The 19452-nt window shown below is 41.3% G+C and overlaps 1 protein-coding gene across 1 annotated transcript; it reads right to left on the bottom strand.

Annotated features, from left to right (window-relative positions):
- Window positions 1–7749: 7749 nt before the first annotated feature.
- On the bottom strand, window positions 7750–18353 carry ZNF425 (zinc finger protein 425). Its single transcript, XM_074366850.1, has 4 exons — window positions 17976–18353; window positions 14304–14430; window positions 11963–12118; window positions 7750–11177 (listed from the first exon to the last, which is right to left on the bottom strand). The coding sequence occupies exons 1-4, from the start codon at window positions 18099–18101 to the stop codon at window positions 9310–9312; spliced, it is 2277 nt and encodes a 758-aa protein (XP_074222951.1). The 5' UTR covers window positions 18102–18353; the 3' UTR covers window positions 7750–9309.
- Window positions 18354–19452: the final 1099 nt, after the last annotated feature.

Below are 19452 nucleotides of genomic sequence, written 5' to 3'. Positions count from 1 at the left end.
TCCCAGAAATCAAATGGGAGATGAGAAATTAGGCGCATTAACGAGCAGGTTCCCCTTGTGGGCAACTGGGATTCCATCCTACTGGGGACTCTGAGAGGGTGCAGACCATTCCTCAGAATTATCCTGCCAAGGGCGAGGGGGCCGGGTATGCATCCTCAGGAAGTCAGGCAGAGGCATGGGTTGACCCCATGGACTTAAATTAGGAGTTTGACTCATAGTCTAGACCATCCAAAAAATAGTCTACAACCTAAATATGAAATGGATCCTAAATTTGCTCTGTCTTTCACTCTTAAGCAGCCGGTGTGGCTGAACTGCTTAGATATGTGTAATTGCTATCCCTACCTTAAAACGTTTTCTTAACAAACATTATTATATACATAAACAACAATGAAGCAAAAAATTTAAGTTAAAGTATAGTTGATGTATAATATATAAATTGCAGGTGTACGATATAGTGTTTCACAATTTTTAAAGGTTATCCTCCATTTATAGCTACTATAAATTATTTGCTATGTTACCCATGTTGTACAATATGACCTGTAGCTTATTTTATACCGAATAGTTTGTACCTCATAATCGTCTGCCCCTATGTTGCCCCTTCCTCCTTCCCTCTCCCCACTGGTAACCACTAGTTTGTTCTCTATATCTGAGTCTGCCTCCTTTTTGTTATAGTCACTAGTTTTTTGTATTTTTTAGATTCCGCATATAAGTAATATCATACAGTATGTCTTTATCTGACTTATTTCACTTAGCATAATGTCCTCCAAGTCAATCCATGTTGCTGTAAATGGCAAACTTTCATTCTTTTTATGCCTGAGTAGTAGTCCATTGTATATAGACACCACTTCTTCTTTGTCCATTCATCTGTTCATGGACACAGGTAGCTTCTATATCATGACAATTGTAAATAATGCTGCTGTGAACATTGGGGTGCATGTATCTTTTCAAACTAGTGTTTTTATTTATCTGCTTATTTATTTTTACATATATACCCAGGAGTTGGATTGTTGGATCATATGGTAGTTCTAGTTTTACTTTCTTGAAGAACCTCCACGCTGTTTTCCACAGTGGCTGCACCAATTTACATTCCCACCAACAGTGTACAAGGGTTCCCTTTTCTCCACATCTGTGCCAATGTTTGTTATTTGTGTTCTTTTAAAAATATATTATTTATTTATTTTAATTTTTTAATTGAAGTATAGTTGATTTACAATGTTATGTTAGTTTTGGGTGTACAGAAAAGTGATTCATATATTCTTTTTCAGATTCTTTTCCATTATAGTTTATTACAAGGCACTGAATATAGTTTCCTGTGCTATACAGTAGGTCCTTGTTGTTTATTTTATATATAGTAGTATGTCTATGTTGATCCCAAACTTCTAATTTATCCTTCCCCTTGCCTTCCCATTTTGGTAACCATATATCTATGAATCTGTTTCTGTTTTGTACACAAGTTCATTTGTGTCATCTTTTTAGATTCCACATATAAGTGATATTATGTATTTGTCTTTCTCTGTCTGATTTAATACACTTAGTATGGTAATCTCTAGGTCCATCCATGTTGGTGCAATTGGCATTATTTCATTCCTTTTTTATGGTTGAGTAGTATTCCATTATATATATATATATATATATATATATATATATATATATATATATACCACAACATCTTTATCCAGTCATCTGTCAATTGACATTTAGGTTGCTTCTGTGTCTTGGCTATTGTAAACAATGCGCTATGAACATTGGGGTGCAGGTATTTTTTTGAATTAAAGTTTTCTCCAGATATATGCCCAGGAGTGGGATTGCTGTTATTTATGTTCTTTTTTATGATGACCAGTCTGACAGGTATGAAGTGTTATCTCACTGTGGTTCTGATTTGAATTTCCCTGATCATTAGTGATGCTGGGCATCTTTTCATGTGCCTGTTGGCCATCTGCATGTCCTCTTTGGAGAAATATCTATCAGTTCTTCTGCCCATTTTTTAACTGGGTTGTTTGTTTTTGATTTTGAGTTGTATGAGCTCTTTATATATTTTGGATATTAACCCCTTATTGGTCATATCATTTGCAAGTATTTTCTCGCATTCAGTAGGTCATCTTTTCATTTTGTCAATAATTTCCTTTGCTATACAAATTTTTTTAACTTTAATTAGGTCCCATTTGTTTCCTTTTTCTTTTATTTCCTTTGTTTTGGGAGATGAATCCAAAAAATACTGTTACAATTTATGTCAAATAGTGTTCTGCCTATCTTCCCCTAGGAATTTTATGGTATCTGGTCTTACATTTAGGTCTTTAATCCATTTTGAGTTTACTTTTGGTGTTAGAGAATGTTCTAATTTCATTCTTTTACATGTCTAGTTTCCAAGCACCACTTATTGAGGAGACTGTCCTTTCTTTATTGTATATTCTTGCCTCCTTTGTCATAGATTAATTGACCATAAGTGTGTGGGTTTATTTCTGGGCTCTCTGTTTTTGTTCTGTTCATCTGTGTATCTGTTTTTGTGTCAGTAGCATACTGTTTTGATTACTGTAGCTTGAATAGTTTGAAGTCAGGGAGCATGATTCCTCAAGCTCTGTTCTTCTTTCTCAAGATTGCTTTGGCTATTAAGAGTCTTTTGTGTTTCCATACAAATTTTAAGGTTATTTGTTCTGGTTCTTTGAAAAATGCCAACAATAAAGCAAATTTTAGAAGTAGTGAAAGTTGTCTGTAATTCTGATATTCTAATATAAATGTTCAACTCTTTTTTTTATATAAACCTCCAGTCTCTGTCCACAGTTATATACTTTTTATATGGTTCTGAGACACACATCATTTTGTGTTTCTTCTTTTGTTTTTCATTTACCATATCAAAGTTTTCCATGTTTCTCATAATCTATAAAAAAGAAGTATGTATGAGAATCAACTACTTAAATAAGCTAGTATGAAGACTAAAAGACAAAAAAATTGTAAAATCAACTGTAACTACAGTAATCAGTAAAGGGATAAACATGAAGATGTAAAAGATGACATCAAAAACACAAAATGTGGGGGAGAGGAGTGAAAAATGTAGATCTTCTAGAATGTGTTTGAACTTAAATGACTACCTGTCTAAAACAAATAGGTATAAGTTAACATACATGAACTCCATGTAACCACAAATCAAAAGCCTATAATGAATACACAAAACTAGAGAGAAAGGAACAGAAACATATTACTAAAGAAAATCATCAAACCACAGGGAAGAATCTAAAAGAAGGAAAGAACAGAGAAGAATTGCAAAAACAACTGGAAAACAAGAAACAAAATGGCAATAAGTATATACACTTATCAATAATTACTTTAAATTTCAATAGAATAAATATTCCAGTCAAAAGACATATGGTGGCTGGTTGGATACAAAAACAAGACCCATCTATATATCACTTACAAGAGACTCACTCCAGAGCTAACCATACACAGACTGACAGTGGGGAGATGGAAAAAAATATTTCAAGCAAATGGATATGGCAAGAAAGTGGGAGAAGCAATACTCATATCAGAAAAAATACACTTTAAAACAAAGTCTATAACAAAAGACAAAGAAGGGTATTATATAATGATAAAGGAACAGTACAAGAAGAGGCTATGACACTTGGTAACATATATGCACCCAATACAGAAGCATTTAAATATATAAAGCAAATATTAACAGACATAAAGGGAGAAACTGATAATAACACAATAATAGTAGAGGACTTTATCACCCCACTTACATCAATTGACAGATCATCCAGACAGAAAATCGGGAGATACTCAACATCACTAATTATTAGAGAAATGCAAATCAAAACCATAATGAGATACCACCTCACATCTGTCAGAATGGCTATCATCAAAAAGTCTATAAATAGCAAATGTTGGTAAGGATGTGGAGAAAAGGGGACTCTTGTACACTGTTGGTGGGAATGTAAATTGGTGCAGCCACTATGGAAAACAGTGTGGAGGTTCCTAAAAAAACTAAAAATAGAACTACTATGTGATCCAGCAATTCCACTATTTGGGTATACATCAAAGAATTTGAAAAGATTCATGAACCCCAATGTTCACAGCAGCATTATTTACAATAACTAAATTATGGAAGCAATCTAAGTGTCCATCAACAGATAAATGGATAAAGAAGAAATAGTATATATCTATATCTATATATATAATCACTTAGCCATAAAAAAAAGAATGAAGTTCTGCCATTTGCAGCAACGTGGATGAACCTAGAGGCTATTAAGCTTACTGAAATAAGTCAGATGGAGAAAGACAAATACTCTATGTTATCACTTTATATGTGGAGTCTAAAATATAAAATAAATGAATGTATATAATAAGACAGAAACAGACTCACAGATATAGAGAACAAACTACTGGTTACTAGTGGGAAGAGGGAAGTGGGAGGGACAAGATAGGGGTATGGGACTAAGAGATACAGACTACTATAACTACTGTGCATAAAATAAATACATAACAAGGACATATCATACAGTACAGGCAAATACAGCTATTTATTTTGTCATAATTTTAAATGGTGTATAATCTATAAAAAATATTGAATCACTATGTTGTACACCTGAAACTAATACCATATTGTAAATCAACTGTACTTCAATTGAAAAAAAAATTTAAAACTTTCTTTCCATCAAAAGAAGAACCAACACTAGGTCACAGATTGGGAAATGATATTTACAACAGGGAGTAGCATATAAATAAATATAAATAACTTTAAAAAATCATAGACTACCCTAGCAGAAAATGTGCAAAGTTATGAGTTCTCAGAAAGGGAAAAAACAAACAGGCAATAAACATAAAAATGTTCCACCTTGTTGATAGTCGGGGAAATGCAGTATCTGCTTATAAAGATGTGCACACCCTGTCATCTGGCAATTCTTACCATGGGGCTATTGTCACATATTTACAAAAGCCATTTCCTAGAATCTCTAGAGCAGCATCATTTTAAGAGTAAAAACAGAAAAATAATTTAAACATCCAGTCACCCAAAGGATGGATATCTTGTGGGTTTTTTTCCCCATACACTGAAAACTAGCAGTAAAAATTAATGAACTGTACGTAAAAACAGTATGAATGAATAGCATCAACATAATGTTGAGTGAAAAAGCATATTGCAGTTTATAGACAGTAGGGTACCATTTATAGAAACTTTAGGACATATAAAACAGCATTACATATTATTTAGCAGTAATACATATGTAGGGAAATGATAATGACATGTACAGGAATAAACACCCAATTTGGGACAGTGATTTCCGCTGGGAACTGGGGTCACGGTGGAGTAGTGAAGAGATGAGTGAAACTGGGGGGGGGGGGTCACACAGGGGCTCCATCAGTGTTACTAATGCCCTGTGACTCGAGTAGAGCCAAGAGCCAACAGCATACAGGTGAACATTAAACACCGTTTAAATATCTTGAATGTTTGAAGCCACATTTAAATGAATTCATCAAGTCATCACTGACTATTTGCTGTCTTGTGGGGAGGGACACAGGCTTGTGAAAAAACAATCTTGAAATAATATTTGATAATTTCTATTAGCACAAATGCTATGGGAGCATCAGAGATGTGATTAGTTAGCTATCTCTAGAGGAAGAGTTCACTGAAAAATTCCCTTGGTCCTAGCTTTTTGAGTTGACCATGAAACTAATTTTTTCACTTGGTATTTTAAAATATATGTATACACAATAATATGATTTACCTCTAAGTGTCATCCTAACTTCATCTCTCACATTTGAAGTATAGAAATGGCAATGTTGTTAAGTTCTAAAATTGCATTGTGATTTCTCTTTAATGTATTGAGCTCCTTAGGAGTCTATTTTTAAGGTTTCCAAGATTTCCTAATATTTTAAAATGTGTAATTCCTTATATTTTAGTGAATCAAAAATAATGTTTTTTAACAAATATTTAGTCACTATGTTGTATACCTGAAATTAATATAATATTGTAAGTCAACTATGCTTCAGTAAAAAAATAAAGGAAGGCAGTATTTTATAATTAAAAAATAAAAAGGGCATGAAAAAATACTGTTTTTAAGATATTTTATGGACTTCTCTATTATTTTAAATTTATCTGGAGTAAGTTCATCTTGATTTAGTTGTTGTTGGTTTATATAGACTTAGATCTCTTTATCACCTTTAGAATTTTGGTTACAGGACCATTTTGAATGGGGGAGTCAGTTCTGTGCACAAATGAGGATGTGTGTACAGTCAGCCATTCCTGTTGTGCTGTTTTGCAGTTGCCTCTGCCTGGTTCCCGGGGCCCTTCAAGTCCACAATCAAGTACTGTCAGTGGTTCAGTGCTTCTCCCCCCGTGTTATTGGGTAAATCACAGATCTGGGCATTAAGGCAGAGAATGGAGATGGGAGAAATTGCAAAAGCAAGATCAAATCCCTGTCCTCCAGGGGTTCAGGCTGTGGGGAAACAGGCAGGTAACTGTGGAATGTGGAATGCGCTATTAAGAGAAAGTTTGAGGATGCTATGAAGAGATGAGCACATACCTGAAATGTTCCTGGTGTTAAGACTGGATTGTGGAATATGAAGGAGTTCTGAAGATGAAAGAGGAAAGGCATTCCAGACATGGAAGCAGGCATGAGAATATGATGCATTTGGAAGAGATAAAGGTCACCTAATGTGCGTGAAGTTCAGGCTGTGAATAGGTAACAAGATTAAGCAGAAAAGGTGGGTTGGTTCAGCTCAGAGGTTCTTTTAAGTCATGTTAAAGAGTTTGCATTTGCAATAAAATTGGAAACTTCTTAAAAATATCTTTTGAGAATAACATTAGCGTTGAATTTTAGAAAAACTAATTTGTCCCAAAGGTGATGCACTATAGGAAAAAGCCAGAGGCAGAGATATGTTTTTTTAAAAAAAAAACCACACACACACTTACAGTTATTAAAAAGTGGGCTTAAAGTGGTGGTAGTAGAGAAAAAGAAGGGCTTTTATTTGGGAGAAATTTAGTAGATTGGGTGGAGGAAAATCTAGGATCAATATCAGATTTACAGCTTTGGAGGTTAGTTATAATTTCGAGTTGGGGAAAATGGGAGGGTAAAAAGAAGAGCTGTAGAGTGAAGGCTGGTACTGACGTGGAGTCTTATTTTGGGCATTTTGTGTTTGAGATGTCCGTGGAAGCCAGAAATACTCGGGGAGGTTGGAAATACAGATATGAGTTTATAGACTTGAAAGTCGTCAGCATCTCAGAGATAACAGAAGAAATTGCTGCGTAAGGTGAGGCTCAGGAGAGTGAGAAAAGACAGGCGGATGATGGGCTCAGCTGGCTGTTGGATTTGGTGGGGGGCCTGTTTCTTCCACTTTCTCGGCGTTTCCTTCCCTTTAGGGGAGGTGCCACCAGCACAGGCTGCCTAGTCTCCACGTCCTCATTCACTTTGTGCAGGTCCAGGGCTACACGACCAGGTTCCCCGATGTTAATTCGTTAAGGTTAAATGAGGTCACAGGGTTGAGGTCCTAATCCAATAGGACTAGTGTCCTTATAAGAGAAAGAAATACGAGATCCTCCACCCCCACTCCCGCACAAAGAAACGCCATGTGAGCACAGAGGGAGAAGGGGACATAGGTAAGCCAAGGAGAGAGGCCCTCAGCAGACACCAGCTCTGCTGGCACTTTATCTTGGACTGCCAGCCTCGAGAACTGTAAGAAAATAAATGTCTCTGGTTTAGGCCACCCAATTCGTGGCATTTTGTGTGGCAGCCCAGGCAGACTAACACAGCCATAATGTAAGGAACTTTTATCACAAGAAGCTTTATTACAAGGGGGAGGGGGGAAAAGGCTAAAAGAGGAGTTCTAGACTGAATCTCACCTCAGGAGGACTAGAATGCCTTTCGAAAAAAGCCTGCCTTCCTCCAGTCTCTCCACTCACTAGGTCAAAGGCTCTGACACTTCAACTTGCACAAGATCACCTGGGAGGATGGTCACTCAGTACATCTGGGGAGGGTCCTTAGAGTCTGTGTTTTTAACATGCACCCCAGGCAAAGGCACAGAACTGTCCTGAAGTAAACTGGTAAGAGGCCAGCCAGCGCTGACATCCAGCCCACACGTGCCCTGCCGCTGGCTGGGGGAAAGTGTCATTTTCTCTGCACAAAGGCATCATCAACTCACCAAGCGACTTGCACCTACAGGGACTGGAACACCCAGAGGGGGCACCTCTCCGTTTTGTTTAGACATTGTGATTAGTGGAGTGCCCCTGACTCCAGCTAATTCTGATTCAGGTGATCTGGAACCCCGTGTGCTCAAAGGCAGAACATTTATGTAGGCCCTGAAGATTCTCTAAGGAAAGAAATCTGTACGTTTTTGTAAGAATAACATGAAAGACTGACAGTCTAAGAGATAGATAAAGGTTTGCTAGATCAAATCTAGGCTGGAAAATTATAATGATGGCTTAGGCCACAGAACAAAAAATGGAGTTATACGATGGACTGACAATATTTTTCCTTTGGTGTTAATCTCAGAAACCATGATGTGAAGGCAACTATATCTGGGAACTGACACACTGTGGAAAATGCAGGGGAGGGAAGATAAATAACACTGCTTATTACAATGGTGGATTTTTAGATTTTTAACACCAATGTGGGCCATCATTTTAATAAATAAGGTGGTAGATGACAATATTTATTTTTAATAGTGCAGAGAAATTGCCCCCAAACACAGATGCCCTCCGACCACTTGAGAGAGAATAAAAATTCACTATGAGAGAAAACTGAAACTTTCCCACACAAATTTAAATAAGGAGGCTCAGTAATGGAAAGCTGACTGACATGTTTTGGGGGAAACAATTCAGTCGGTAACATTTCTTCCATCAGGTTGTGCTTTCAGAATTTAATGAAGGGACCACCATGCTCTTGGATGACACTGAAAAAACCCACGAAATAACAACAGAATAAAGTGTTCCTTCCATGATTCGCAAGACATGCCCATGAGATTATAGAGGGGAGAGGCCTCTTTGTCTTGTGCGTGGATTATTTGGAACCTTGTTCAAGGAGCGGTCATAGCCTGCCCGCTGCGCATCTGGCCAGAGCTTCTGAAGCGTGTTGGGTGAATTCTTTTTTTTTTTTTTTTTTTTTTTTACTTAGGGGGAATAGGTAATTAGATTTATTTATTATTTTATTTTTTTGTTGGAGGTACTGGGGATTGAACCCGGGACCTCATGGCTGCTAAGCTTGCACCCTACCATTGAGCTGTACCCTCCTACCTTGGGTGAATTCTCTGCCTCGGCCAGAGCCAACAGAGCAGCTGGCGCCTCCTCAGAGCTGTCACCACTTACTCTCTGTGTGGTGTGACCTAGGGGCCGCAGGGTTTTCCCCTGGCATGGACCGCAAGATGGGTGTTGAGGGCGCCCAGGTAGGTAAAGCTCCTCCCGCACTCAGCACAGGGAAAAGGCCTCTCCCCTTGGTGGTGACGCAGATGCATCTTCAAACTCCTCTTCTGGAGGAAGCCTTTGCCGCACTCGGGACACCCGAAGGGCTTCTCTGCCCTGTGTGTGTGCAAGTGGACCTTCAGGCTGCCGCGGATGCAGTAGCTCTTGCCGCAGTGCGGGCACTGGAAGGGCTTCTCGCCGCTGTGGACGCGGGCGTGCTCCCTGAGCCGGTACTGCTGCGTGAAGCTTTTGCCGCACTTGGCGCAGGAGAAGGGCTTGTCGCCGCGGTGCTGGAGCAGGTGGCTCTTCAGGTTGCCTTTGAGGCGGAAACGCCTGTCGCACTCGGGACACGGGAAAGGTCTCTCCCCGCTGTGGATCCTGCCGTGCTCGGTGAGCTGGGACGGCTGGGCGAAGGCCTTGCCGCACTCCCCGCACACGAACGGCAGCTCGCCCCGGTGCCGCCGCTGGTGGACCTTCAGGGAGGCCTTCCAGAAGAAGCTCTTGTCGCACTCGGGGCAGCGGAAGGGCCGCGCGCCGCCGTGAAGCCGCCGGTGCTCCGCCAGGTGCGCGGGCCGCCGGGAGCCCCGGCCGCGCTGGGCGCAGGACGCCGCCCGGTCCCGGGCGTGGGCCCCGCGGTGGCGCGCCAGCCGGGCCGGCCGCGAGAAGGTCCTGGCGCACTGGTCGCTGGCGAACTCCTGTCTGTCGTGCACTCGGCGATGGCGCGCAAGCTTGGAAGGCCGGGTGAAGCTCCGGCCGCAGTCCCCGCAGGAGAACGGCTTCTCCTGGCCGTGCAGCCGCTGGTGCGCCCGCAGGGCGTTCCGCCAGCAGAAGCGCCGCTCGCACTCCGGGCACCCAAAGGGCTTCTGCCCGCTGTGCTGGAAGCGATGCGCCTTCAGGCTCCTGTTGAGGCGGAAGCTTTTCTGGCACTCGGGACACTGGAAGGGCTTCTCCCCCGTATGCACCCTGATGTGATCGGTGAGCCTGGCCTTGTGGGAGAACCTCCTCCCGCACTGGTCACAAGAGAACGGCTGCTGCGCGATGTGCGTCCGCTCGTGGGCCAGCAAGGCCGCCGGCCGGGAGGAGCTTTGGCCGCACTGCGGATCCTGGAAAGGCCTCCTCCCGCTGTGCACCCCGAGAGGATCGGCGAGCTGGCCCGGCTGGATGGAACCCTGGCCACACTCCTCGCAGGAAAACGGTCTCTCCCCTTTGTGCAAACACAGGTGCTTCTCCAAAGTGGCTCTGTCCTGGAAGGCCTTGTCGCACTTGGGGCACTGGAAGGGCCGCTGCCCCATGTCAACAGTCTGGCGAGTGACCAGGCTGCGCTTAAGAAAACAGCTCTCCTTGAACCTGCCACCCTGGAAATGCTGCTGCTTACACAGGATCGCCGGGTCCATCCCGAGCTCAGCGTTCCCTTGGGACTTGGTCTCCTGCTTCGGATCTTTACAGGGCTGGCTCTTGGAGTGGTTCCTTTTGTGCTTCACCAAGTCTCTCTTTATCTGGAAGACCTTCCTACAGACAAAGCAGGAATAAAGTCTCGGCCCTGGTGGAATTTCCAGGTGACCTGGGGCTCTGGTCAGCTTAGGCCATGGATCATTCTGGTCCTGATTAGATGCTGTGGCGTCAAGGTTTTTATTTAGCATCTCTGTTTCTTGGAGACTTGGATGTTTTAAGGAGGCTCTTTGATCTGATGAAATCTTTCTTTCCTCCTTGGATGAGGGAGCACATGAGCCCTGCTCCTGGAGATCATTTAAATGGCATTCCTCTTCTTTTGCCCCAGGAGTTCCTTGGTCACCTGGAGAGAAAAAAGAAGATCCACCCTCATCAGTGATACATCTGTGCGTAGGTGGGGTCAAGGACCATCTGCGTGTCATTAACAATGTGGGGAAAAGAATCCCATTGACCCGGATGACTTTGTGAATTTGCCTGCCACTGGAAGACTACATTGATGAGTGAATTAATAGATGGTAGCAATGACATGAAGCCCTTGGGAATTCTTTTCTCTCTCATGGAACTAGCCACGCATTCCCTGGGTTTAAATCTCTTCTTCAGGAGAGTCCTTGATTCCTAGGGACTTAAAAATGACAAGTTTCCTTAAATACTTAAAAGTGTTAATATGTTCCAAATGTTTCCTTTATGATGCAAGGAATTAAAAAAGTGATCCTTCAAAAGGGATTAAAAAAATCCCAAATTCTAAAAATCTGTACAATAAAAAAATACATTGCACACAATTGGAAGGCTTCTCATTTCTCTAGACTCAGATGGGTGTGATGATATGATGGGAGGGTGGTTTTTTCCTCAGGACTGGACAAGTGGATTCTTTACTGTTCTCTTACCAGCAGTTTCTCAACTTCGGGGGTTGGAGGGTTTTTTTTTAATTTATGGAAATATACACACCTTCCCTCTTTGTAAAAGTAATACATTCTTATATTTGCTACCCACTTGAGTAAAAATAATAACATTCTCCATCAAAACAATGTTTCTTATTCACTACCTCCAGGTCCTGCTGACCAGGCAGAAACATCAGAAAAGGATGCTAGGAAAATAAAAGGAGTCAGGCCCCCAGATCCATCTGCTCACCAACACATAGGGACGTGCCAGTATTCAAGTCCAACTGCTGGCCAGCAGAAGGCCTAAGGGTCACTTGTGTTTTTTCTAAGCGCTCTTGGTCTCTGATGAACAGCATTCTTCCTTGTTCCATCCAGGTGATCAAATTGGGCTTTGAAAAAGCACAGCCTGCAAAGAGAGTCCACACAGACTCAGTCTGGTTTCCTGAGTACTTGACTAAAAACGATTTTCAAGGTTGACTTTGATTCCTGGGGACATGAGATCAAAGTTAGGTTAAAAAAAATAGAAACCCTTGAAATTATATGAATGAAATTATTACTAAGGTGCCAACATTCTCCATCAACACAGTGAAGGAACTGGGAGGTTGTTAAATAATAGTGATTATGAAGAGGTGGAGAGTCAGGTGTCTAAGGACATCAGCCTGAAGGGAAGAAGCTTCTTACAAAATAGTGGGGGGATTTCAGAAGAGGCATCAGATACCCTGCAGTGGTGTCACCTCTGGCTCAGCCCTTGGATCCCAGTTCCTCAAAGCAAACTGTGTCCCATCAGCATTAGCAGCACCTGAAGCACTTGTTAACAATGTCAATTCCTGGGCCTGAGCCTGGACCTGCTAAATCCTAATCTCTGGGGTGAGGATCAGGACATCCTGCAAAGAAAATCATTTGCAAACCATACTGTTTGGTTTCTAAAATTTGGAAAATCAGACTGGATTCTCCAAGCCCAAGGACACTAATTGTGCTAACTCAGTACTCAACACTGGATTAGCACAGGACTCTAGTTTCTCCCACCCGGCTGGCCTTAGTCTCCTAAGATTGACCCCTACATGCTGGGGTGTCCTGGGGCTCTGTACCATCGACATATTCTCCTTAGGTGATCCCAGCTAGCCCTGTGGTCTAAAATGTCATCTATACAATGACTTTCAGATGTGTAAATCCAGTCCTGATCTTCACTTGGAATTCCAGAGTCTCCAATACTCAATTATCTATGTTACAAATCTATATAAATGTTAAATAAGTGTCTCAGACTTAATGTGGCCGAAACCTGCTCCCTCCCAAGCCTTTCTCATGTCAGTGAATAAAACCATTGCCATCAAGATACTCAAGCCAAAAATCTTAAAGTTGAGTCTCCTTTCACCCTTCGACTCCACATACAAGCCACCAGCAAAATCTGGGATGCTACCTCCAAAACATGTCTGGAGACTGCCTACTGCTCTCTGGCTTCGTTACTACCTACCTGGTTTAGCTTCTGTAAAGACTCACCAGCACTGCCAAGGCCCTTGGCTGGTGTCTCTCCTTTAATACCATGCAGTACAATTCATTCTCCACATAGCAACCCAAGTAATTGTTAAAAAAAAAAAAGATATTGTATTACGCCAGTTAAATCTTATCATCTTCCCTTCGTCTTTTGAATAAATCCAACCCATACCTTAGCCTAGAGGCCCTCTGTGATTTGGCATCACCGACCTTTCTGTCCTCTTCTCCTTCACTCTCGTCCCAGCCCTCTAAGCATGTACCACAGCAGCCTCACTGTGGTTCCCACAATGTACGGAGCTCATTCATTCCAACCTTTGGGCCTTTGTACTAGTTTTTCCTCTGCTTAGAATTTTCTTCTGCTTAGAATTTTCTTCCCCCTGATTTCACATGGTTGACTCCCTCTTGTCATTCATAGCTCAGAATAAGTTATAAACCCCCAAAGAGAAAAAGGATCCTTCAGATTATACTGAGATCACCTGTTAAGTTGATAACAGGAGAAATATTCTTAATGATACAAGATCGAGTTAGAGCAAGATGGGTAAAATCTCCCCAAATTCCTCTTTCAATCTCCTCCCTGAGTACTTCCCTAGAGATACTGGATGATCCCATCCCACTGCTCTCTCTTCTCTCCCTCTGCCAGGAAAATTTCCTCCTTGTTGCATCTACACTGTGCCATGTGTTGAGTCCTCAGCTTATTCCAATACATTAACTATGTCCCCTTCGTGAGAGCCACAGTTCTTATAAGACACATCTTATTCAGGCCACATGAGCAGGCACTAAAAAATATCAGTTAAAGAAATAAAACAACACACTTAAAAAGAGAGGCCATTAGATTATTTAGTAATTGTAACTGTGGGAGAAATGAGGGAGAGGTAGAGTGTTCAGAGAATTCAGAGTGTTAATAAGGCTGAGGGGCACGGATATCACTGGGTGAAAAGGGACAAGTTAAATACTCCCAGGCCATTATAGGAAGTTAAGGAGACATTGTGAATGTAAATGGGGCACAGTATCATATTCAACCAGCCAACAGCCAATAAAGGGAGGAAAGCCTATTAGTATTAGGTTGGTTCCTCAAAAGTGATCCTTAGAACCCGTCTTACCCAGGGAATCAAGTGTCTCATAATTGGTCTTCATTTCTTGCTGATACATCTCCTTCTGCCACTTTTCCAGGATGTCCCACACTTGCTCCAAAAAGTATAAGGCCACATCATCAAATGCCACGGTTAACTGAAATCACAAACAGAATACACATACATGTTCCCTTTAAGGCTACTTTGTTTTTCAATGTCCATGTCTTTAAGAGACAGGAAGAAGCAATATTAAACTAGTTATCTCTGGATGGTGCCACATAGCGAAGAGGTCACAGATGCACTACTGCAGCCAAGTAAAGGGGATGAACAGCAGGCCTCTAAGCACAGGTACCACCTAAAGGAGGATCCTTTGCTTACCAGCAACCAACCATTGCTACGTATGACTGGGCCAGTGTTGCTGGATATGTCAATTTTCAAGGAAACTTTTAATTTTGACATTATTATAGATTCACAGGAAATTGCAAAGGCAGTACAGAAGGGTTCCCTGTACCGTTCACAGTGTACCCCGATGGCCACATGGTACATTACTACAGTACACTATCAAAACCATGAACCTGACACTGGTAATGTGTGTATAACTCTATGTGATTTCATCATGTGTGCTGACTCATGTAACAATCCAGCAATCAAGGAACAAAACTCTCACGTCATCAGAGATCTCCTTTGGGCTACCGCTTTATAATCACATCCTCTAATCTATTATCCATTTCTATAATCCTGTCATTTCAAGACTGTTAAGAAATGAAGTCATAGTATGCAAACTTTTGAAATTGACTTTTGTCAGTCAGCATAATACTCCTGAGATCCATCAAAGCTGTGTTTATTGTTTATCAATATTTCATTTTTTTCTATTGTTGAGCAGTGTTCAATGGCATGGATGTACCACAGTTTGGTTAACACTTTACCTATTGAGGGACGTTGGTTGTTTCTAGTTTTTGGCTATTAGGGAGAAAAGCTGTTATAAACAGCCATGTACAAGTTTTTGGGTGGGGATACATTTTCATTTTCCTGGGATAAGTGCCCAGGACTGTAATGGCTGGGTCACAGGGGAAGTGTATGTTTAGCTTTTTTCGAGAAACTATTTTCCATAGAGGCTGAATCCTTTTACATTCCTACCAGCAATGTCTGAGAGATCACTTTTCAGCATCCTCACCAGCATTTGGTAATGCTGCTATTTTTTATTTTCACTGTTCTAATAGCTGTGCAGTGATCTCACTGTAGTTTGAGTTTGCACTTCTGGAACCAAGATGATGAGCATCTTTTCATGTGCTTCTCATTCGCATATCCTCTTTGGTGAAATCACTTCATATCTTTTGTCTATTTTCTAATTGGAGTCTTTGTTTTGTTTGTTCATTTGTTTTTCTACTATTGAGTTTTGAGAGTTCGTAATATATTTGTTTAAGTCCTTTGTCAGATACATGGTTTGCAAATAGGCCCCCCATCTACAGTTTGTCTTTTCATCCTCTTAATAGAATCCTTCCCAGAGCAAAAGCTTTTTAATTTTGATGCCATCCAACTTATCATTTTTTTTCTTTTATTGATTGTGCTTTTTGTGTCACATCTAAGAACTTTTCACCAAGCCCTAGGTCCCAAAGATTTTCTCTAATGTCATCTTCCATAGGTTTTAGAGCTTAATGTTCTTTTTTCCCATTTTTAAAAACTGAAGTATAGTCAGTTTACAATGTTGTGTCAATTTCTGATGTACAGCATGTTTCAGTCATACATGTGCATACATATATTCCTTTTCAGATTCTTTTTCATTATAGGTTACTACAAGATATTGAATATAGTTCCCTGTGCTATACAGTAGAAACTTCTTGTTTACCTACTTTATATATAGTAGTTAGTATCTGCAAATCTCAAACTCCCAACTTATCTCTTCCCACCCACTTTCCCCGCTGGTAACCATAAGTTTGTTTTCTAGTCTCTGAGTCTATTTCTGTTTTGTAAATAAGTTCATTTGTGTCTTTTTTTAAGATTCCACATATAAGTGATAATATCATATGGTACTTTTCTTTCTCTTTCTGGCTTACTTCACTTAGAATAATAATCTCCAGGTCCAGCCATGTTGCTGCAAATGGTATTATTTTATTCTTTTTTATGGCTGAGTAGTATTCCGTTGTATAAATATACCACAACTTATTTATCCAGTCATCTGTCCATGGACATTTAGGGTTCCATGTCTTGGCTATTGTAAATAATGCTGCTATAAACATTGAGGTGCATGTATCTTTTCAAATTAGACATCCCTCTGGATATATGCCCAGGAGTGGGATTGCTGGATCATATGGTAAATCTATTTTTATTTTTTTGAGGTATCTCCATACTGTTTTCCATAACCGTAGAACTTAATGTTTTACATTTGGATGTGACAGTTTTTAAAGGAAAACTGGAAATGTTCATATTTTATGCGAACTCTTCTGAGTTTTACATCTTGGCAACTAAAGTTCACAATTTTAACAAGAAATGGCCCCCCAAAATCCCGAACACATCTGTAAGCCATGAATGGCTCATGGACCTTCAATCTACAAGCTCTGGTATGAACTGACTAACTAGGAGTGCTCTTCCTGGAAGTTCCAAGGACAGATGAACTGACAACAGGGAAGGAAAAGAAGGTATATAATTTAACTTTTGAAAATTCCATTTCACTCCTTTCAGAATCTGGGCTACAAATATAGATGACAGCCTACCAAGGAAACTGCTGGACAACTCACAAGACAGCTAAGGCTCTTCCCAAGTAGATGAAAAAATGTGGGTCACAAATGCTACCAAGTAAACTCTCCCAATAAAGGAATCTAGGAAACTTGATAACTAGGGCCATTTCACACTATTTGGAGAGAGGAATTGTAGAGATAAAATTCTATCATCAAAACTATTACAGGCCCCTAAAGCTGAAGTATCAGCAGGTATAACAAAAAAATTTAAACTTGGTGTTGTTTTTATAAGGTGGGACTTTCAAAAAAGTTCCTCTACCGTTTACTTACGCCTCACCTTGTGCTTTCCACCTGCATAAGACTTTTCTGTGAGCACACTCAACATGAGCACTGAACTACTCCAGTGAAAAGGAAAATTAACGAAAAAAATGCTGACTTCTCCTTGCCTACCCCAAATAATACAACAGCTGACATGACTTGCACTTTCTCTGTGGACTCAAACTTAAAGTCAAAGAAGAACTACTACAAACCACCAATTGTCATAGAACAGAGAGCGATATTCTTGGAGGTTGAAGAGACATGGCTTGAAGAAATCTGAACAGAATTTGTTCCTGGCAAGGAATGTTGGGGGAGAGGAGTGAGAAGCAGAAGGGAAGAAAATGCATTACATTGGTGAGATTATTCGATATGAAATCTCAATGATACAAGCAGAACGTACATACTTAAGCAGGCTATACTTAATTGAATGTAGTTTCCAGGCTTAGGCTCAGGATATGGCTTTCAACTCAGTGTTCAAAATTTCCTTTAAAACACTACAGTATTAGGGGTAAATCTGACTTAGGAAAATCACCCACAATGGTTTCAGATTTTCTGTCCTTTTCTAGAGGAAACAGTCTACAGCCTTCCTTCTCTTAACTTTTTCTCATTTGCTGATGGAGATGTGCTCCCCGGACGCTGCATTCATCAGCAGAGCACAGAAACTAGGACGTTCAAAGAGCCCCGGCACAGGACGGGAACTGCGGCTGACCTGAGCGGACCACTGGCGAGACTGTGGGTTTCTCCACCTGGCCACTTCCCCGCAGATCACCAGCGGAACAGCTCGAGCCCCCAAGCCGCGACTTCCCGGCCCGGGTCGGAGCCCAGTCCCGGTCATGGACAACCCCCTGGCCGGGGCTCCCACCGCCTCACTCCCTGAACCTGGAGCCCACTCCACATCGCGACAGGGACCGGAGCCTCGGCAGGGCCCGCATCCCCCACGGACCCTCTACCAGAGCCGGCTCGGCCATGGCCCTTCCGGGTCCCGCCGGGCTCCGGCCTCCGCCACGCGGGGCGTCCAGGCGACCCCGCAGCACCATCCCCGCGGCGGCCTCGCGCTCCAGACGGACCCGCCGGCCCAGCCCCGGCGCGGTGCACGCTGGGACTCGAGGCCGCCCCGCCCCACAGCGCCCCCTGCGGCAGGGAGGAGCGACCGCCACCCACAGGAGCCTTGGGTTCTGTCCCAGCCAGAGGGTCCCCGAGCCCATTTTCAAGTGCTGATTTTTCACCCGCATACCCTCTTTGGTGAAATGTCTCTTCGTGTCATGTAATCCTATTTCAACTTTGTTTTAATTGCATTTACTTAATTACTATTGAGGCTATAGACTTTTAATTGAAAAATTTATTGAGATAATTGTAGATTTGTGTATGGTTATAAGAAGTAATGCAGAAAGATCCCATGTTTTCTTGTATTTATTTGTGTTTGTGTGTATTTAGGTCTGTGAGGCTATAGGTTCTTTTATGCATTAATATGTTTTTTCTCCTTTGTTACTCTTTTCTTCATTCCCTATTTGATAATTGACTGGTGGATCCTAGAATATATATGATCTTACATATTTATATAAATTTCATATCACTTCACATCACATTCCCATCACATAACCCAGTGATGTTCATCATATATTTCTTATTCAGTAGCTTGATTTATCATATTTTTTAAATGTGTGTATTCAAATTCACTCATTTTTGTCTTCGATGTAATCTGGCACTTCAGTATTTAGAATTTCTATATATATACAGTGGGTAACAAATATAAATTTATTTTCTTTGAGTAAATACTTTGACTATACAAAATTTCCCTGTTTATGGTGTTAGATATGGATCTAAAGTAGTTCTTATTATTCTAATACCCATTGTACTATTTGGACAGTCTGCTCTGTAGCAGTGAAATTCACTTTACACCCTTAACTGGTAGCGTTCATAAGCCTTCAAAGCCACTGGAGCCCCTTCCTCTTTCTGTGCGTCAGGAGGGCTCACCAACTTCCTTGGTGGCTCTTGTGGTGTCTCCGGTGCTGTTCCTTCTGCTGCTGCCAACAAGAGTGTCAGTGTTGACTTCAGATCTCCACTGTCTTGGTAGCCAATGGCTATTTCCCCTAAAGCTGCTGCTGGGTCCTCAGAATTGGGGGTATGGTTTTTTCCCTCAAGTTTCTTGGTTTACAATGTCTTTTACTGGGACACTCAAATCCCAA

This window comes from Camelus bactrianus, chromosome 7, assembly GCF_048773025.1.
Source record: "Camelus bactrianus isolate YW-2024 breed Bactrian camel chromosome 7, ASM4877302v1, whole genome shotgun sequence".
Lineage (NCBI taxonomy): Eukaryota > Metazoa > Chordata > Mammalia > Artiodactyla > Camelidae > Camelus > Camelus bactrianus.
Note: the sequence above shows the minus strand (reverse complement) of the source record. Positions and strands in the feature narration are given on the sequence as shown.